This window comes from Hyaena hyaena, unplaced genomic scaffold (genome assembly GCF_003009895.1).
Source record: "Hyaena hyaena isolate Hyena2069 unplaced genomic scaffold, ASM300989v1 scaffold_260, whole genome shotgun sequence".
NCBI lineage: Eukaryota > Metazoa > Chordata > Mammalia > Carnivora > Hyaenidae > Hyaena > Hyaena hyaena.
Window position 1 is genome coordinate 13,660 of NW_024080892.1, and position 22,853 is coordinate 36,512.

The 22,853-nt window shown below is 34.3% G+C and overlaps 1 protein-coding gene across 3 annotated transcripts in view; it reads right to left on the reverse strand.

Moving 5' to 3' along the window:
* Positions 1–306: 306 nt before the first annotated feature.
* CERT1 (ceramide transporter 1) overlaps positions 307–22,853 on the reverse strand; it is a 107,816-nt gene continuing 85,269 nt past the window's right edge. The window contains exons 11-19 of one of the 3 annotated variants that reach the window (XM_039245552.1): positions 21,974–22,066; positions 21,394–21,471; positions 14,485–14,580; positions 11,797–11,929; positions 10,820–10,890; positions 8,019–8,147; positions 7,397–7,526; positions 6,360–6,496; positions 307–3,407 (exon numbers count right to left, since the gene is read on the reverse strand). In XM_039245552.1, coding sequence (XP_039101483.1) covers positions 6,369–6,496; positions 7,397–7,526; positions 8,019–8,147; positions 10,820–10,890; positions 11,797–11,929; positions 14,485–14,580; positions 21,394–21,471; positions 21,974–22,066 — 858 coding nt within the window. In that variant the 3' untranslated portion in view covers positions 307–3,407; positions 6,360–6,368. Of the gene's footprint in view, positions 3,408–6,349; positions 6,497–7,396; positions 7,527–8,018; positions 8,148–10,819; positions 10,891–11,796; positions 11,930–14,484; positions 14,581–21,393; positions 21,472–21,973; positions 22,067–22,853 lie in introns of all 3 variants that reach the window. The other 2 variants (XM_039245551.1, XM_039245554.1) reach the window with 2 other exon arrangements.

Sequence of the window (22,853 nt, forward strand, 5' to 3'; positions counted from 1 at the left end):
GCTCTGTGCTGACAGCTCAGAGCCTGGAGCCTGCTTTTAGATTCTGTGTCTCCCCTTTCTCTGGCCCTCCCTGCTCATGCTATGTCTCTCTCTCTCTCTCTCAAAAAAACAAACATTACAAGAAAAAGAAAATATACTCAATCTATTCCCTTCTATTTTGTTAAAAAACATTTACATTGTTTTCTTGATCCCTAACTGGGTTACAACATCTGGCTTAAAAAATATTAAACTGGAGTTATTTCAAGCTCTTAACTATTTAGAATTATGCAAGCAGTATCTCATGGTTAAGGAAAACAGGCAAGCAAGTACATTTGTCCATAATATTTTAATACTTTTCCACTTTTAAATACTGGTTTTAATTTTGTGATTGTAACATGGAAGATCCAACTTTATTATTTTTTAAAAACATCATCAGGATCATAAAGCTATTATAGAATAGTTACACTCTACACACTCCCAAGGTACTTTAAAATGATTATGTTTTGAGTTTGTAGATGAACAATGACTAATCCAAATACATTGTCTGTACAACTCGGACTAAATACTGGTGAAAGTGTTTAATTGAACAAACAATTGATAAGCTTAAAGATAACCAGCACAATTTCACAAGAGAACCAGCTCAGCCCAACTAAAATGTTCTCAATAGCAGTTGACACTGATGTTGTATATAGGTGTACAAATTAGCCGTTGATACTAAACAAATGGGAAACCCGTTTTTCCTTTTCCTTATTTTGTATTCTTATACCTCCCTCCCAGCCATCCCCTCCGCGGTCTACCTTGATCGCCTTTGTGGTGTTCCCAAACCAAAAGCTGCTGTGATCACCCCACACCTCAAAATCAGGAGTCCTGAATTCCAAGTGAAACACTGTGCTCTCCTGTCCTGTACAGCGGGCAGTCAGGGACAAAACCCATCATTACCAGTATTTTCCAAATGTCTATCACAGTACAAAAGAGTGAACTAGTTGAAAAGAGAGTAAAAGGATCACTTTGTTGTTGTTTTTCTTTGGGAGACAGAGGAAATGACTGTGTTTGGGAAAACATCATGTATATTCAGATATCGACTAAAGAATTAGCCATACAGAAATAATTCTAGAGGGTTCTGAATATTGTTTAAAATGGCTAGTACCTCTCCAAATTTTGAGCTCTTTAAAACTCTTTTCACATTCCCCAACTCATTTCTAAATCTGACCGGATGGGATTAACTCTAGTGAAATACCTGTACAGTTATCTAAAGGTAAAATGTATCTCTTTCTTTTTTTATACAAATATTTTTAGTGTAATCATTTCATTTACAGAATTGCAAAAGTGTATCTAACATTTAGTGCAAATGCAACTAATGATAATTAGATTTAGACATAGCTTTGTTAAGTTTTCCATACCTTTGTAAAATGAAGCTTTTCAATTTCGTTATGAAAGAGTTACTTGTCCATGTTCATGATAGTTACCAAAAATGGCAAACAGAGAAAACATTTATAGTGGGCATAGAGAATTTTTTTGAAGATTCCCATCAGCGGCTAAGGTTAATAAACCTTCCCTCCCGAGCCCTCCCACATTCCCATCCCAACCCCACAGCTGATTGTAAAATAAAATACACATTTGAGGTATAAATTTTTCTTTTTTAAACATCACAATATAAAATGTTAACTGGTGATGTAGTAAACTCATATGATAATTTCTCTTATTTGCCTTACTAGCATTACCACCATATAGGCACTTTTCCACATAGTCAAATTATGAACAGCGTTTTTCTGTATAAGGCATATTCCATGCACATCATTTAGAGAAAAGTAAATTAAAAAATAGAAAAGATTTATGGAGCATGAAATCTGCGTGCATGTAATATAAGCATATGTTTTATATGTATTTTTCTCTCTGTACAGAATAATAAATACCACTATATCTGATGCAAGTAATTCACTTCCAGGATTGTGCATATTAAGTGATCAGACTAATCCCATCATTAAATTATCACCTTGCATTTATCATTAAGACTCCATTACCGTGTATGAACTATATACAGGACATGTTCCAAGTGACATGACTTTCTACTTTACAAAATGGGTCTGATTTCTGTGTTTCTACAGAGATGAACAAGTCAGCACAGCATCTACAAAATGCCTCTGACATATGTAAGCACATTTGTGTATAAACACAATGAAGATTTTGAAGTGGGCAGTCATTTCTACTTCAATGAGTACCATTCCTTGCCTCACCTCCATGCTTCAAGGTTTTTCAGAGGTCTAGAACTAAAGAAGGTATTTTACATTTAAGCTCTTACAGCAAGTAAGGAAAGAATTTCAGTTTGAATCACATGGAATCCTTTACTGCTCTGCTGCAAATTCTGGTCCAGAGGCAAACTGCAGCACTGCTCACATTTTCTATGCATATCTTGCCACATATCCCTTTTAAACTGACCCAAATTAGAAGTGACAAACATGCCTGTTACGAATACCAGAAATACTGAATCAAATGTCAAACCCAGACAGCCTGATTTACCTTAACAAGCAATACCGTATAACCTCTTACAAATGTCAAGAAAACATGAGCTCTTTTTATCCTTATCATTGTACCAGAAAGTAGTTTATACCCACAAGATTTGTATGTTTCCATTTGGAGGCAGGCAGAATCAATTTAGGAATTATCAAATTGTGTTTGTAAACAAACTGAAAAAAATCTGTGGCACACAGTATACAACTAAAAATACAATAGAAATACAAAGATACCTGGGGAAAAAATTAAAGCTTTTCACTCTTTCTCCATCAGAACCAAGGTTCTTCATAGGAGTAAGACTATAGAAAAGGTGAAATCACAGGTTATTTGACAGCCCTCAGTTATTAAGAGACACTTTACATAACATGAATCATTATAGAAATCAGCAGCAATGAATTCTATGATTATACAAAGCAAAAAGTCAAAAAATTCTGAACATAGATTTTAACTATAGGCCTGAAAAAAGAACCCCATCCAGATATCTGGTGCACAGAAAGCACATGCCCCATGTGCTTTCAACTTTTGTGCACAAAACCTGATACAAATGAGGATCTTAGGCCGGACCATAGTAAATTAAAAATTCTGAAAAAGTTTCCAAAAATTAAAGCATCAATTCCTAGTTGTGATTCAAAGTTGAATTTTTTTTCTCTTCTAGGAGCAAGCAAATAAAAATATAGCCATATACATGTAATTTTACATGTATTTATAGTTATATGCTGAGCGAGGAGACATAGCAGGAGACAGCTAGTGTTAGATGTTCACCTTTGCTATTGCAATATTTCTTCATTTTTGTACACAAGGCCAGTGTGTTGGGCCACAGACAAGGCTATAGATCCTACGTTCCAGCTTAGAGCATCCAATTTTGTTTTTTATTTTTTTCCTCCAACATGGAATGTCACACAGCCTTGCTTCAGTTACTGCAGGGAAGAAAAGAAGTAAAACATTGAGAAATATATTATTACCAACAGCGGCAAGACTACCACAACAGATTCCTCCTACCCTGTGAATTCACAGCATGTACAGATCTCTATTAAATATTCATGCTTTATAGGTTTTCACCTTCAAAAATGTTAAAATTATTAACCTGAAAACTAAAAAAAAAAGGAAGGGAAATATGCCATAGATAAGCAAAGAGGGAATCAACCAGAAGGTTCTGGATTTATACTCCCAAAACCAGCATTTCCTTCTTCTTAGTCTTCAATAAAAATTATGCTATACAATACCATTTATCAAGAATTGACTATGAGTTTTAAGTATCTTTGGACCTCATTAATTCTTTATGGAATTTCGCTAAAGATGTTAAACACTATTGCAAGTTATAATTTCTTCATCACTTCATCACAATATTAGAGAGGATAGTGTTCCTAAAGTTTCAAAGGTAGGATCCACTTCATACATACATCTTTCCAAACTTATTATGAAACAAATATTCCTTTAGGTAAACAAAGATTTTCATTATGTTGTTAATGTTTGAATTTGGTTCTTTGTCAGAAAGAAGCTCAACCTGGATAGAGCTAACCTTTGGCCACTGAATCTTTACAGGTCTGTCTCTACATACATACACATATGTCCACAAACAATGCTACCTCCTTCCTCTGAGATGAATTTCAAACCCCTCCCTGCTAGGTACTGTCTGCACACACAGACACAAAGACTCACATAGACACACACACACAGTCAATAAACAATGCCCCAAATCCAACAGTTCTGAGGCAAAATGCTGTTAATAACTTTAGCATGTATTTTACAAATGCTTAAGAAAATTCTTCTTTTCAAACATAGTTGAGAGCAAATTCTATACATAACTGCATTCTGATTTCTCTTGCTTAAAAGATGGTTATATTTTCTGCCTTGCTTATTTTAGCAAGGTTGGGATTAGAGGTGAACAGAGAAAGCAAATTATAGCTGCACACTTGGTCTTGATTAGAGCAAGTAGCATTCTTTAGAAATCTCAAGGCTGTGGGGAGAGACAACCAGCTAAGTCAGGTGACAAGCCTGCTGCCATGACACGGTATCACGTTTCTGGTTTATCTGAGGTAACAGTGCAAAGACAAAATCAGCAAATTTGTGTCCAGATCTAGCCATAACAATCCTAAAGTTCAAGATACTCCAAAAACAGTCAGTACACTTATGCTTGAAGAGAGAATCTCTCAAAGGTCAGGCTGTATCACAAAACACTAACCATTTGGGTAAGACCAGAATCTGTTTAACATTTTTAGGTAAGCTTTTTCTTAGGAAAAGCTAAATATCTGGGACATCAGTGCAATAATTCTGGTGTTAGTATCTGACAGTAAATTTAGCTTTTTTTTTTTTAAGAGAGGCATATAAACAGCATCATAAAACCAGAATTAGTTAGAAATATCAGTCATTATATAACTATTGAACATAATAATTTAAGACTCAAGAATATAATAATCTAAGTGACTCAAGAATATAAACTTCTCAGCCAATGACTTAATATACAATATAGGTGAGAATGAGAACATTCATATATACTTGTGACATCTGAATTATACTTTGGTAATATCTATTAAAAATTTAAATGTTAACACATACTGAGAATTCACAGAAACAGAATTATACAAGTTTCTCTCAAATGGACCCAGAAACACTCAAACTATTCACAGTAAAAGAAAGACACTAAAAACTATAGATAAAGTATTCTTTTCCTATCAAAGTGGGAATAATTCAAGTTCTATTTCATATACTGTGTGAGAGAGTAAAGGGAAATAGGTGCTCCAATACATTGCTGCTGGTGAGATGGTTAAGTAATACAACCTCTATATGGGCAATATCTAAATTACAAACTCACAACCTCCCACCCCCACTCCCCAGAAGTGCTGACAGTGTCCTATCTGGCAATTTATCCCACATATAAACTTGTAAGTGGATATACTTCTAACAGTGTTCTAGCAAAAACTGGAAACAACTTTAGTATCTAGCAATGGAGGACTGGTTAGAAAATCATGTATATCATACGATGGGATACTGTTAGCCACAAAAACAATGAGGAAGGTCCATACTGATATGCAAAGACCTTCAAAGTAAAGTGCAAAGACAAGAGGCAGAACACTGTGTTTTCTTCAACAACAACAAAAAGTGTATGTGTGGGAGGCATACACTTATATTTGCTTATTCAGGCATAAACAATTCTCTTTAAAATATACACAAGAAACTAACAGCAGTTATACTCTTTCAGTATGGGGGTGATAGAAAGGTAAACTGGGTGTGTAGGGGGCAAGGGAAAAATTTCACTGTTTATCTTTTCACACTTGACTTTTGAACCATGTTAAATATATTTTATTTAAAAAAATTAAAGATTCCAGCTTGTTGTGCAAAGATGCTCAGCATAGCATTATCTGACAGCCAAAATATGGAACCAACATTACCACGGGACTGGTTAATAAATTCTGCAACATTCATATAATATAACAGATGTTAACGGAAGGAGATAGTTTTATATGCCTCATGTTTTTATATGCAATACTAGTCAAGATATACTGTTACACAGAAAAAGCAAGCTGCAAAACAGAAGTATAGAATAAACACATTTTTAAAAAATAAAATTTAAGAATATATGTCACTCACTACACACACACAAAAGTATGGAAGAATAAATGATGAACCTAAAGTACTTTTCAGGAAGGGAAAATATAGGGAATTTGTACTTCTAGAATTCTATGGCTCCATAATATTAAAATGTCTTTGCATAAGCAGATACTACCTCATAAAAGCAGAATAAAACAAGTTTTAAAGGCTTTAAAAACTATAACTTTGTCTAGAAACATTATAAAACACAGTAAAAATGACTCTGTAGAGTCATACTAGTCAAAGTTTTTTTAAAAAGGGTGATATATACCTTCCAGTACCTGTTAATACTAGAACAAAATAGGTTTTCCTGAAGTTTTTTCCTGGACGTAAGAAGTAAAGCGTTTTAGAAACTTTGGATACTCTCGCTTTGCCACTGCCCTTAACACTGAGGCTGGTGCCCATCCTCCAGGGTTCACTGCAAGAGAAAGGAAAATTAAAATAAAACCCGTTAAATTTAATTCTCCAAATGTATGTGAAGCACTCATTTACTTTCTTTGCCTTTAAAAAACTTCTCGTGTTGGAATAGTTAACAACTCTTAAAGTCCTGACCACTAATTCCTTAATGCTAACCACTAGACAAGAACACGTAGCAAATAAGAGAGCATTTATTATCTATTTAAACTGCTCATGGCCCCCTAAATTAAATGCAAACATTAATACAGCAACATTTTAGGTTACGTAAGATAGATTTATCAAACACTACTGTAATCAAATAATATCTCACTTGGATCTGTCTCCTCAAACACAGTAGCAGTTGTGGCCCTGTCAAAAAGATTTGAGGATTTGATCAAACGGACTCTAGTGACTATTACAGGTAGGAAATGGGTGTAGCAATAGTTTAGAAAACAAAAAAGCCTGACAATAAGAAAAAGAACTATTAATTTTCTTCACCATTATTGCTTTTATTTCTAGTTATACATATATTCTATTAGGCAAATATATAATAAGAAGGATTTTTAAATCAATCATATGTGATAGAGTGATCTAGAGAGGAAGTGTAAATTCTGATACAGTAGTTCTGGGGTGAAATTCAGGGGCAAGTATTTTCAAAGTTTCCTGATAACTTTGGTATACATCACTCCAAATTAAAAGTCATTAATCTAAAGGATAAAAATTAAAAAGGTATGTAGACAATAATAAGAAAATCTAGGGGTGTCTGGCTGGAGCAGTCAGAAGAGTGTGCGACTCTTGATCTTGCGGTCATGAATTCAAGTCCCATGCTGGGTGTAGAAATTACTAAAAATAATAAACTTAAAAAAAAAAAGAAAGAAAATCTACATTACCAATGTAGTGAGAGAAACCTCAAAATACATACCATTAGCTACATATGTAATCTTGCATAGAATGTTGTCCCTGCTGATCTCCTGGTTTCCCTCCGGTGGGCTTACCAAGGTTTGACAAATCATAGCAATATTTATTTTGGCACGGACACATCGATTATTTAGCTGCCAAAACAAGAAATAAAAACAAAACACCAGTGTAATGGATACCTTATATTTTATAATCCCTACTGTCCTAATAGGACATTAGGTGATCCAAAACTATAGCTCATCAAAATCTCCAACAAAATCTTATAAGCACCAATAAGTAACACACACAAGGTGCTATGACATCAGGAATGATTTTCCCTCCTCTCCAGGAGTAGACAGAACTCAGCTGAGATAGAAACTGCAGGGGTTTCGCCAGTAGCAGGTCATGGCTTGAGAGGGAACTGTGGAAAGCAGCCTCCCTCATCTACCCATTCAGCTCTCTCTCCTTCTCAGAACCTCAGGAGGAGAGGAAAACAGCTGCAGGTTCACAGCCAGACTGCTGCCCTCGGGTAATACAGGGCTATAGTGTTCCAAGGAGCCAATCCAATATAAAACAAAATCTAAGAAACGGTATCCAATCAAGTCCCAGTGTGTATAATAGGTTTATCACTTTTGTCCCATACTTACCGGAGCACTGTCATGGTCCACAGAAAAATTACACACTATCCAAGTTTCAGGGTCATTTTCAGTCAAGGCTGGTATCTTTCGAATGGCAGAGAGATACAATACATCTCGCTGAGAAGCAGGCCACACCCTCTGTGGAAGAAAAAACAAAAATTTTGCCATTTAAAGTATTTTTAAGTGTACATTTCAGAGGCATTACATTCATGATATTACATAAACATCAGCGCTATTTCCAAAATTTTTTATAACCCTGAACAGAAACTCTGTACTCCATAAGCAATTAATTCCTTCCTAAAGTGCCTGGTAATGTTCTGCTTTTTAGTGCCGAACCTCTGTTTAAAGTGTTCAGAAATGTAAAAGCTAAGATTTTAGTGTAAGAAGACTGCTCCTTTGATATAAGCACATCTGAAGAATACCAAATCAGACTGAATCTTTCAACTTCATGGTATGCCAGGAAACAGAACATGTTGGAATGATACAGAAATGAGGTCTCTGAAAACTTAGACTATGTACTTTTAAATGAGAGAAAATCTGTGTACTGACTTTCCTAACTGATGAGTTTCATTGGAAAGTAAAATGGTTATCTTTTAAAGATGCTAAATTTTATAAAATCGATGAAAGTAGTGTTGAGCAAAGCCAATAATAAAGGAAAACTTGGCCATGTCAGAACAAATGACTGCAAATCCAGAAGGATGATGATAAGATAAAAATTTAAAGAGTGAGAATGGCTTAAATACCAGGAGATAAGCAGCCCTCTTTAAGAAGCCAAATTTAAAGGCAAAGATATTGCACAGCATTACTGAACTTTATTGAAAAAAATTATGCCACAATTTGTTTATTCAAACAATTAAAATATAAATTGTTATATTGAAGAGGTATTATTTTAATAGTTTTTATTTTTCAAAAAGTGACCCTAATGCAATCTATATAATCCTTCACTCCATCTACTATTTACCAAGTGAAATACTTTCAGCAGACTGTTTGAGGAACAATGATCTTCAGATTATAAGATTCTTCTGATTCTAAATTACTTCATTCCAAATTATAAATAGACAAATTATATAAGACAATTAATTGATTTTTAACATCTGCTAAATTTTAGATGTCAAAACTCCTCAAATCTATGTGTTAAAGCAGAATCTTCATTGTTAACACTTCTTTTTTAGTTGACGCAAAGGTGACATATAATGTACTTACATATTTCTTGAGCAGGTGCCATGTAAAGTCAAGCCTAGCTCACAGTCGTTACATATAAGATGCCTCATATGACAAAAGTGAGTTTAAGAAATACATAGCAAACCTAAAATATTTTCATATATTCAGCTACAATTGAAAAGTCATTTAAAGTAGAGAAAAATAAAGTACCTATTGAATTACTATATTTCTTATATGACATATAATATTGCATTTAATGGATCTTTCCAAAATTATAATTCCTTTATTTTCTTTTTTTTAAAATGATTATGAGTTTCAGGTGTACAACACTGATGTGACAATTTTATACATTACTCAGTGCTCACCACAATGAGTGTAGACACCATCTGTTACCATAAATTTATTACAATATTATTGGCTACATTCCCTATGCTGTACTTTTCATCTCAGTGGCTTAATTTATAACTGGAAGTTTGTTCCCCTTAATCCCCTTCATTTATTTTGCCCATCCTCCTACCCCCTTTTATTATTCTTTATACAATATATTATTTGGCAATTTTCAGGGAAGAGAGTAAGGTAATCGGTAAGGGAAATATTAATTCTTTATTTAAAAATTTATTTTGAGAGAGAGACAGAAAGAGAGGGAGGGAGAATAAGCAGAAGAGGGCTGGGGTGGGAGAGAGAATCCCCAGCAGGCTCTGCACTGTCAGCAAAGAGCCTGGTGTGGGGCTACATCTCATGTACTCTGAGATCATGACCTGAGCTGAAACCAAGAGTCGGAAGCTTAACCGATAGAGCCACCCAGGCATCCCTAATTCAATTTTAAATATTTAGAATAGCAAAGGAAGAAATGAAGCGAATGTGAACTGAAAGCAAAATCAAAGTGAACCAATTTAGGACAAAGTTTCTGTGTGCTCTGGTATATGACCAACTTCTTAATAGTTATACATGGCAAATTTCCTTTGTTTTTAGATGATCCACTTAGATGACTTTTTATCAGTCTTAACATACACCAATAACATTAATTTTCCATTACCCTTAATACTGTTGTCACAGGAAACTATGATTCACTTTTTTAAATGTTTGTTTATTTAGAGAGAAGGGGAGAGAGAGAGAGAGAGAGAGAGAGCGAGAGAGCGAGCGAGCGTGTGCATCAGCAGGGGAGGGGCAGACACAATCCCAAGCAGGCTCTGTGCTGCCAGCGTGGAGCCTGACATTGGGCTTGAACCCACAAACTGTGAGAACACGGCCTGAGCCACAATCAAGACTCAGAAGCTTATTAACCAACTGAACTACCCAGGTGCCCTTATGATTCACTTTTATATGTGATAACTATGACTTATCTCCTATAAAAGCTAGATGCTAGAAAAATATTTAATTGGATTTCAGTATTTTCTTTTCTAAACTTTACATGCACATACTAACTGGAGATCTTTATCAAACAAACTGTTTCTGGAGTATTTCTCAGATTGTCTCAGGTTCTGCCTTAAAGAAGCTGATATCCTTTCAAATATGTGACATCCATGCATCATTAATAAAGTCTTTGGATCTTTTACACCATTTAATTTCCTGCCAAATTTTACTTTAGAGAATTTCTCTGTCTCAGTTTGAATTATGGTGAAATCCTTTTGGGATGAAGAGATCTTTACCTTGTGCGTTTGATAAATGATGATTGCATTATCAGCTAATGTTTCCACCACATGAAAGTTTTCTATAGTTGCTGAAATGAAGAGAAAATATTAGTAGCCAAAAGATACATTACCTCTTTCTAGAATGTGTTTAACTCATGTATACTGATGGACAGACACTGTGGTAACATGAACAGGATTCTGCCCTATGTAGGCTAAGTCTAAATGGAAGGTGGTTAAGGCTTATATTAGGGCTCCAGACAGTGGCTATGAGACCTGATCACCAAGAAATCTCACTTTTTTTGGTTCAATCTCTAGCTTACATAGCAATAAAGCAATTCTACCCACACATATTACCCAGACACAAATTCCTATCTAATTCTATAAGACTTTCCTATAATCTCTAATTTATTGAAGCTGAAGAAATGGTCCTGTCTAGGCTTAGTTGATTATATTTGTGAAAAAAGAGTGTCAAACTGTCACTGATAAACATCTTACTATGTTCAAAACTTATCTCTATTTATGACATTTGGTGACTAAGAGGAACACACACACAAACACACACTCCAAGAATAGCTCTCAACAGACCATGGCAGGATTTATTTAGGGTTTACGAGGAAAATAAAACAATCTGGGAAAATATATAATAAAACAGAAACCTTTAATTTTATTACTGGTCTTTCTACTAACTAGGCTCTGTGGCTTCTGACAAGTCACTTAATCTATCTGAATTTTATGTTTTTACCTTCCTGTCATGCAGGATTATTGAAATACTGGATCAAATCCTATAATGTAGCAAGAAGCATTTTGTACAGCAAAAAGCTCCATTTAAATGCAAGTTAAAAAAAAAAAAAGTAAATGCAAGCTATTAGCAGATTCTTGAGGTATTTTCTACATTGACTTTGTAAACTGTAGATGAGATGCAAAAAACTAGGTTGGATTTGACATTCAATTTGAAATAATAATTATATTAAGATATATTAATAATGGCAGCTTACTTTCCCAATCATTGCGAACATCAACATTCCAGAAGTAATTGCAGACTTCATGTCCTGTAACGCCTTTCACTGCATGGGTAGCTTTCAAAGGATCCAAAACAATCCCGTTTTCTTCTACTTCCCTTCTATATACCTAAAGAGGATATATTTAAAAACCTATTTAAAAAATATGAATTAAATCCCTGAAGTACAAACCTGAAAGCAGGTTTTTAAATTTAGCTGCTTTTTAGAATTTTATTTATGAAAATCTATATATGGAATATAAATATTTTGCTAAAAGAAAAAAAATTCAAGTTATTAACACAGACAACACATTAAAAAATACTTAAAACTGCAAAACTGAGGTAAACTTCAATTATGAGAAACATGCATATGCAATGAACACCTAATTACACAAGTTGTTAAATTAAGCCTGGTGAGAACATCATCTCCTTAAGGATACTGATGTACAGCAGTTTTCCTCAGAACCAGCATCTAGAATAGTATCTGAAACACAGTAGGCTCTCAATTTTTTATTGCATCAATGACTGAAAGCTAAAATGGCATGAGGATCTATGCTGTCTTGCTATTTTAAATACTGAAGTTATTTACCTAAAGTGCTAAGTAAAATTAATTATTTCAAAATTATAAGTTCGCTACTTTAGAAAGTTTTACAAGAAGTTCATTTCATGAACATGAAATGAATCACCATATTATTACAGGAAGCACTAGATCTCAATTTATGGAATAGTTTATGGGTCCAGATACTGTTAGGCATTTCACATACAGTTTCTTTTTTAAAATGTCCCTCACCAAACTACTTTTCCCTACATGCTTATTTATTTGTGTTATTGGGACTATTTTCGCAGTCACCTGAACTGGAGACTTTAGACTTTTAACTTCTCTCCTCACACTTCACATAGCTATTAAGCTCATTAGTAATCCTCGAGAACAGCCTGACTCCTCTACTACTGGTTACTTCTTTTAGGTAGGCTTTCATCACTATCTACCTGACTCTCTTAAGTGGTATATTTGGTCTCTGGTTTCTTCTTTATGAGCTTTATCTTCCTAAAATGTTACTTTGCATACAGTGGCTAACCTACTGCTATAGACAATAGGCTACTGTCTCCAGTGGGCTATTTTATACTATCCACAATCCAATCCCTCTCTTTATAATGTTGTGGGCTGTAGGAACACTTATTCTCTATTCTTCATTCCACACGGAGGGACTTCATCTAGACTATCAGGTTCTGGTTTCTCTGTGCCCCTTCACTTTCTCCTCCCTACAGGGGAAAGAAGGACAAATGAATGTCAAGTACAGAATAAGGGCTGGTAGGCTTGGCTCACCCCTTTCTCCACAGAGAATATGTATTCTGGTTTTCTTTTGGAGTTTTCTCTCGGGGGAAGGCCTGTGATTATCTAGCTATGTCAAAAACATGCTTAATTCTGGGGTAACAGATTAGCAAGACCTTGTGGCTGCTGATCTAAAGCTGTATTTTCCAATCAGCTTACTAGATTTTTAAAAAAATGTTGGTTTATTTTTGAGTGAGAGAGAGTGCAAACAGGGGAGGGGCAGAGAAAGACGGAGACACAGAATCCAAAGCAGGTTCCAGGCTCTGAGCTGTCAGTACAGAGCCTGACACGGGTCTCAAACCCACAAATTGTGAGAGCATGACCTGAGCCAAAAGTCAGAGGCTCAACTGACTTAGCCACCCAGGTACTCCTCAGCGTATAAGATTTATAGCTAACATTTTGGTATTTCATTTGGTATCTCATTTGCTTGTCTCTTGTTTCTTCTTTCTTAATTCGTTCTCTATTCAAGAGGAAAGGAAATTCCAACATCTAATACTTATTTCTATTGCTAGAATACTTCTGGTCAATATAGTCTATTCAAAACTCCTGAAAAAAAAAAGTCTGCCTTCAAGTTTTCGCCCCCCCTTTTTTTTTTTTTGGTCTAAAATACCCTTCCCTCACCTTTGTCACAACTTTGATTTCATTTCTATACATAATTCAAATGCTTCTCCTCAGTGTAAAACAATGTTTCAAACCACAGAGAACTGTTTCTTTTCCAGTTTTCTCCACTACTCATCTGTGCTCTTCATTCAATACATCATCAGAAAGAGACAAGTAACAGTATCTTTACAAGTCAATATCCCCCTTCCCCAATAAAAGTTTCAGGTTGGAAATGGCTTATTAAACATCTCTTTATCTTTAGTGTAGCCTTGGGCATGAGGTCATCCAAAATTCAATGTAGCTGCTGTTCTGAATCCATCTCTAAATCTTGTTCCTTGCTCTTATTCTCGGTCTCTGGTATTTAAGGATATGAACAAGATTAGCAGACCCACCTCCAAATATCGAAAGAAAATGCAGTGAGAGAAAGGACTAGAAGTATAGACCATAAGGGGGAACAAAGTGACATCTGGGTACAACATTCAAAAATTAAAAAATAAATAAAGAGAAATATCCAAACTTCAGCTAATTATGAGAGCCAGTAGCTAATTATGATTTATTCATATCTAAACCCCCAGATTTTATTTTCTCCCTGGCTCAGGCAAAACATAATGGTTTGTTCATTTCTTTGATCATATGTAATAATCTGTTTAAAAGGAATTTTACAATGCTACCCTCCTTCACATCACTGGGCAGTAATGATAATATGACTGTAAGAGAGCTCTAATTAGCAATCTGTAACATTTTACTGGGAATTACCTTCATTTCTCCTTCTTCTACAACCAACTGCCAGTTAGCATCTCCACCTACATCCTGTAGTGAGTAAGTCATATGGTTTTGCACCATCTCTTCAACCTTGGAAAGAAAAATACAGCCATAAGAATCCAAATCCAATGAACAGCCATGTCATCATCTCTAAAAGAGAATGGTATTCAGTTTATTTCAGTTTAGAAATGATGTTCTTAGAAATCTGAGCAACCAGATGCACAAAGGTTAGTAGATTTTATACAGTGTTGAAGAGTTTAGTCCACATTCCAGATATCATATCCAGGTTAATCACAGGAGGGAGAAATGCAGAGAAGGAAAATGTTTCACTCATATAACATATGTTGGCCCAATGTAAAGCAAGTGAGCAAAAATAAGCATTTTCTGGGAGAAAATAAAGTTCCATCCTTCACCAGAAAATGTTTCCTTACAGAAAAAATATTTTAAAACAAAAAATCATGGGACACTAAGGGTAAAAGGGACATGACGAGACAATCTAGTCCAGTGCTTTTATGTTTAAGACTACCCAGATACCAGTTTGTTATATGGCAAGGTTTCCCTACAAAATGATAACAAAACCTTCATTACCTCACTGATAAACTTCATTTCACTTTTACCATGAATAAAAAATAACCAATCCCCTACTTACTTGACTTCAATTTCATTATTTTGCTTTCTTTTAGGGAAAATGCTCATAATCATATATGCAAACATTTACAAATAATCACCTTTTAGTGTCTTCTTTTAAATTACTGTCTTTTTTCCAAAATTTAAATAAAACCTCTGCTTTTAAACTATCACCAGTTACTCCTACACATCTTATATGAACTTTAAATAAAACTGAGTATTTCACACTCCCAGAATCCACAATCATTTACTGGTAAGATTTCATGTGAGTGCTATCTGCAAAATCTCCTAGTCTGAAACATGTTTTGAAACAGAAGTGAAATGATAAAAAGATGGTCTCTGAAGGAGCTGTTTCCTTTATCATCTATGCAGAGATGCTTTTTTTAAGCTCCATTTTCTAACCTTTTACTCATCATTTTGTTTTATACAATAAGTACATCAGAGGAGGCAGGAAAACAGTTGGAAATATGTATATTACACTTCAGCTTAATTTATTCCTAAGTTTACTTATTACAAAAGTCTACTGTGCTCATTAGGGATACAGAAAAAGAACCAGGTTTATATTTTGAAATAAATATATTAATGATTTGGGGGCAAAAATTCTTAAAATTATTAACTCTGGAGGTATAATTGTTCTACACAGAAGGATGTTACTAATGTGTTACAGTGACATATACTTCTGCTACATAAAGTTTTCTTGATTCAGAATGCATTTTTGCTAAGTTAGGTATGACTCTAAGTGTCACTGGTAATAATCATGAAAGTTTTTGATAAAAACTTTATATTGAGGCTCTACAATCTATTTCTGTACTAAATAAACACTAACATTTTACATCTTTAAAAACTTATTATCTTCAAAACAATGTGAATGACACTGGGCTACAGACCTGAAAGAAATTTAAAATAATGTAACTAATAGTACATTCTATAATTTTAAAAAGGCTTCATTAGAAGACATAACTCCAGGGGCTGCCTGGAAACATTTATATGCCCCTGTAAATGTGAAATCTGCTGAGAGTAACTAGCAAAGACTAATGCAGGATTCCAAATTCTAAGGACATACAAAATGTAACTGAGTTCCCAAAGAGGAAGGAATACAGAAAGTATCAATTAGCATACATAAATAAAACAACAGCCACAGCACTGGCATGATTCATTTGTCTGTATCACATCGTGACTGGGAAAATTTTTACACTTTTCAGATCAAAAGATATTAAAAATCTTCAGATTTGAAATATGTACTTTATAGGTAGGACAATACAAGTTGAGAAGACCTGTATTTATTATGAGATTAGAGGCAGAAAAAAATTTTTTCACAGAAGTAAGACCTAGGTCAAATAGACCACTTAGGAAAGAAGAATGAAAGGATTTTATTGTTAAAAAAGAGTTGTTTAAAAAAAATTTTAGTACCATTTTTGCTTTTGTTGCAAAGTACACAGGTAATTGTGTTTTTGTTTGGGAGATTATTCTCGATAAATTATTTCAAATGTTGGAATAATGAGAAGACATTGTTGTGTTTTGGTCTCCTAAAAACTATAGATTGCACAAACATAAATTGACAGCCGGTAACGTAAGTTAAAACAATGTGCAGTAAGCATATTTAACACTGTCTTTCTAGATAGATGAAAAAATGGTATTCCTATCTTAGTTACCACTGCATCTATGGAAAAGTGTTCAGTCTTTTGTTCTCATGTACTTCCTTGACTTAACTGGGCAAGAAACAAACAATATTAATTTAGCGCTGTGCTTCTAGGAAATTAAATAAATTGAAGTACCCAATTATTGTAGTAACCATTTCTGCAAAGCTTTCATCATGGAATCTTTATCCATTATGGCATCTTCCTTGAGGTAATAACACTGAGATTAAGAAGGAGAAGTGATACAGGTGAAATCTCACTATAAACAATTTCATGTTCACTGCAATGAAATGTGAAGTAGTCAATGTTACTATTAGGGCAGTGACTCACACATTTGTGTCCACACTGACAGTTCCATCTAACCTAATGATCTCTTTACTGTTTTCACTTATGACTGCATATCCCAAATACTTGGGAAACGTTAAGTTAGATGACAAGGATAAACACAAGCAAAATTTACCACTTCATTAGGCTCAAAATTTGATACACTAGGAAATAATATTACTAGTCACATCTGCTATCACTTTAAAACAAAAGACTGGATCAAAATCATTAAAGCAGGTTTCATCTGCTTTCATAGCATTCACTAGTTTTAATTTGGTAGTATAATTTCAGGAATCATGCCTTTGATTTTTTTTTGGACCTAGAGTTGAAAATGATGAGATGACATACAAAGCATCTCCATAGCAAATTAACTACGAAAAATGGAGATAAAACACAGTTAAAGTAAGAGATGATGGAGCTCCAATTCTAGCCTTTTCTTTCACTTCCCATCTGAGTCGCTCAGTATGCTATCTGAGGAGGCTAAATGGATTTTTCTAACATTATCAATACAAAAATTTTAAAAGAAAATTGCCCTTTGATGTAATAAACAAAAGTCTAGAAGTGCTCAAAGACTGCTAAGATCTCTTTCTCTCACTCATGTGAAAGGAATACAACTATGCTTATTGTTACAATCATAGAGGGATTTGTTGGACAGAATAACTTATTAATAACAACTTAACAGTACACTGCTAACACAAAGGAAAAATGGACAAGGACTTAAACAGTTCAGTGAAGACATACAAAAGGCCAAGAAGCAAAATTTTTAGTCTCTGAGACTGGCAAAAAGTAACTGAATTATAATATTCAGTGTATTCACTGTCAACATAACAAAAGAAAATTGACCTGGGAGTGTCACTGGTTCAACTTTTTTAATGAACAGTTTGGCAATAAAAATTAAAAACAAATTAGAAATGTATATGGCTTTTGTCCTAACATTTCTAGTTCTATGAATGTACTCTAAGGAAACAGCTGGTAAGTGTACAAAGATATACACACAGGCACATACAAAGGATGGTGTATTTATCAGGATGCTCCTGTAGCACTATTTATAACAGAGACAAACTGAAAACAAACTAAATGTTCAATATTAGGTGAGTAGGTAAATCCAGTATGCACATCCATGTAACAGACAAGGAGATAAAGATCCATATTTACCAATAAGAAGATGGGCTTAATTATATGTTAAAAAAAAAAAAAAAAGGCTTGGTCATAAAGCAATATACTGAATTACTTACTTTGGTAGGAAAAGACAATTATTAAAGTGTGTGCGCTTAATCAATGAATGTGACTGATTTCTTATATACATGGAAAAAGGATATGCATGAGAATATGAATAGTGATCTGATATTTTACTTTATTTACTCTACTTTCTAGTTCTGCTAAAATTAACATGTATTATTATACAATAAACTGGGGAGGGGTTAAATAATTACAAGAATAAAGTGTCACTATGGACATAAAGGGGGGAAAGAGCTTTATATAGAACTGTTTTTGCAATAATGTTCACTAATGATTAACCTGATGTATTACCCACCTTTTGTTATTTTTTATTTCCAAATAGAGAATGATTTTTTATTTTCTGCTCTTTGATTTTGAGGTGACATCAGTGGTTATTGTGTTATGCAAATAAATATGACACAAAAGATCAACTTATAAATCCAAGTTCTTTCTACTTTCTGTACACTGTAAGAGCTATTTATTTCACTCCTCAAATTTGCCAAACAGATAGACTCATGTGTTGCTACTAATTTTCTAGGAGATTCACATATTTTATTTGAAGTTATTTTCAGAACATCTTTCAGTTCTATGTTTAATTATTCTACTCAATCAGGAGCATGAACCTAACCTCATCAAGAACAAAGTAGTCATGAGCCAAGATTTGTACACACATGGCAAAGCCAAATTAATAGTTAACTGCCAGAGCCCAAGTCTCCTAATGACAACAAAGACTTTAGCAAGGACCATAAATACTTGAAGACCACAAAGTCATTATTCTTCAATTTTGCCTCTTTTGGCAAATAGAACGGTACGATAAGGGGCACCTGGGTGGCTCAGTCAGTTAAGCATCCAACTCTTGATTTTGGTTAAGGTCCTCATCTCACAGTCCGGAGATCAAGCCCCAAACTGGGCTCTGAGATGGGTGTGGAGCCTGGTTAAGATTCTTTCTCTCCTTCTCTCTCTGCCTCTACCCTGTTTGTATATGGGCACATGCACTTTTTCTTTCAAAATAGATAAGTAAAACGGTATAATAATCAAAAGCTAAAAAAAGATTCTGAATAACCACAAGCATCATATATGAAAAATTTCTAACAGAAAGATCTTTCTCAACTTATATACATGAGTTACACAAAATATAAATAAGTATGCTACAATTTGGCAAAGTCTTGTAAAAACATGGGCACCTGCATCTCAGTGATATATTCATCTGTACTTGAAGCATTTCAGCTGTTTTATATAGCTCTACAGCTTGGGTCCGAGGTCTACGTTCTGAAGCCTTAATTCTTAAGCACCTCTCAGTGGCTTAACACTCTTTTATAGCTTTCATTGTGTTTTCATTTATAGCGTGTGTATTCCTGTATTTTAAAGAAAAATGGTGACCAGTACCGATGAGCTTTAGTCTCTTTATTACTTTAATGCAAGGTGGAGCTTAGCACAATAAACCAAAGTCTCCCAATATCACCTAGTTTTGTCACAGATTTATTGCAAATATGAGATGCCTTCAAAAAGCCTGCACAAATGGATAAACAGGATTAAGAAATATTAGAATAAGTTTGGTTCTAGGTGATTTCTGAAGCAGAAATGATACATCTCTTTCTCTGAAATGTTTAAGGAGAAAAAAGCTGCAAAAGTCAAAGAATACATTTTGAGTCTTGAACTTAATTTTCTTCTTTTCTGTGTAGTTAAAAACAAATGTCATTTTATTCATATGTATAAACTAAGAAATCTGTTTTAAATTAGGACTTTTAAAAAACTTTTACTGGAATGACGACCCTGGAACATCACACGATTGAATTATGCAGGTCCACTCATATATGAATCTGTTTCAATAAATACAGTGCAGGACTACAAATGTATTTTCTCTTCCCTATGATTTTCTTAATAACATTTTCTTTTATCTAGGTTACCTTATTGTAAGAATAGATATATGTAACATACAAAATATATTTACTCAGCTATTTATATTCCCGTTAAGGTTATGATTAACAGTAGGCTGAGTGGTTAAGTTTTTGGGGAGTTAAAAGTTTTATGTGGAGTTTTGACTGAGTTGGGAGGAGGGGTCGGTGCCCCAATCCCAGCATTGTTCAAGGGTCAACTGTACTGATGATAGGGAAAAAATAATGTAGAAAACTTTGATTAGTTCAAGGAAATTATTATAGTTACAATAGCTAATAAGTAGCTATATAACAGCTAATAAAAGCTCACACACTTATTTAGCATTTACTACATGCCAGGCTCTGGCCAGATCACAGTCCTGGCTAGATCATAGAAGTGAAGCACAGAAGAGTTAGAAAAATTGTCATGCAACTAACCAATATTTAAACTTGGTCATTCTGACTAGAAAGCTCAGTTTCTTAACATAACATAATGCAATCCCATAAAAAGCAATCACCATAAAGATACAAAGCTCAATTACAAAGAAACAATGATTTAACCTTTAAAAAACTAATGCTGATACTAAAAAATATTCCTTCGATAATACTTTGACATTATTAGGAGGGCAGAGACAGCAAGCATGTACTTTTCTGTCTTAAATTCCTAAATCCTTAATAATGTAAATGAAGAGGAATATTAATTTATAATATCAAGGGTAATTTGCATAATGAAAATACCATCTGTTCAATGGAACTTAGTATAACAATAGTAATGAGACAAATATTATCTAAAAAGGTATTTCTCTGTTGAATTATGAAATACTTGAGATTAAAAGTGAGATTGTTAAAACCTGCTTTTATGCTATAACATATCCTGTAAACCACGTTCATCAAGATTGCTGAATCCTGTCTAAAGAAACTACATGGTATTTAAAAACTTGGTATCTTCTACTTGTTTCAATTCAATTTGAAATCTTTCAGGAGTACCTCCTCACTGGCAAAATTCCAAGCTATTCATTCACAGTGCAGGATACAAAGGGCACATGCAAGCCTGATAGAGGAACTGTTAAGTAGATAAGGAAGGACGTTTTAATGCTTATTGTTACTATATCAAATTCAAAACCAAAACAAGTGACCTAACCGAAAGATATCTAGGAACTGGGAAGACAGGCTGAAATATAGCAAAGAAAGCCCCAAGTCCACTCTATACATTCATACAGTACCTGGGAGCTGAATCTGTGAACATCGTCAGAGGCACTGACGAGATCAATGGAAGACATGGAGGAAGAGCGACTATAGGGCTACCAGAGACAGACAAAGAAAAAACCAAGTAATCAGAACAAAGGCACAACAGAGCATTCAGTACCAACTTCCAAACACAAGATAAAGAAAGAGAGAACAAAGCACCATATGAAACAGGCTCAGCAGCAAGTGCTGACTTCATGCACCTATTATGGTTTATGCTCCAAAATCTTTCTAAAAAGAATGCAGTGCTTCTAGTAATACAGCATGATACCACTTAACCCCAAAGAAAAAAGTGATTTAATATAACTAGTTATGCTTGTGGTTAACTATCAGACTAGCTACTCCTAACCACCCCCATTCCCACTTTCCCCTTAAAGAAAAAAGAAAGAACCATTATAATTCAGAAAATGATTTCTAACCGCTCTGGAGGAAAAACATATAATACCAAAAAATCTCATCACCTAAATTCAAGAAAAGTGAAAACTTATACAAGATAGTTCCATCCACACTGAAGAGCAGTACAATATATAATTTCAGTGAGCTCTGATATTAGCTTACCTTTTGGACAAACCTATGAGTCCCCACAGAAGAAAAGGCATCTCCAGATGGCATAGATGTAGGCCAATGTAATCTGACCTTTTCACTCTGTGACTAAGAAAACATGTAATGTTAGGTGGGAAGGTTTTAAAGTGTACTTTGCAGCTTAAGAATGGATAATATAACCTGGAACTACCAATATTTAATTACTGAACACTTCAGTACTTATAAATACTTGAATCACAAAAATACTTAAAAGGTACAAGCCTTGCTAAATCCTGACACTTAATTCATGTATTCTAATTCAAACTCTTCTATCAGACTCCATAAGGTACTAACTTTGACCAGGGATCGGTTCTTTGATTCTGCCCCTAGTCAGACTCTCCAATACCAGCATGGCATTATTTACTATGAATCTTTATTAACACTGTTGTTAAAGTAATTTTCTTACATCCTAACTCTGGCCAAATTATTCCAATTATTCAACTTTGTTAGGGCTGCACAGAGCTATACCAACTGAACAAGTATCATTAATTGCTTCAGTTATGTTCCAAAGACCCTACAATGGATATCTTCTCTCTTTTCTATGAAGGTATTCACACCTGTTAAACTGTCACTTAACCTCCTTCCTCCTCCTGAGCTTGCTTAATTTCTTCTCAGTTATTCAATGTATACTAAATATGATGTACCAGAACCTGTGCTGTGTTGTGTGTGTACTCATCTTTTAACTATGCATAAGACAAGTAGTAATCTCTATTCAGCACTATCTGAACAGGACTGTTAAGATCTCATTTCTTACTCACCACTTTACTGAAAATATCTTTATGTTGGCAAATAACTTAGAACAATGTAAACTCAAAAATGTATCACTGAAGAATGCCTAAGCAGTGGCTGTGCTGTG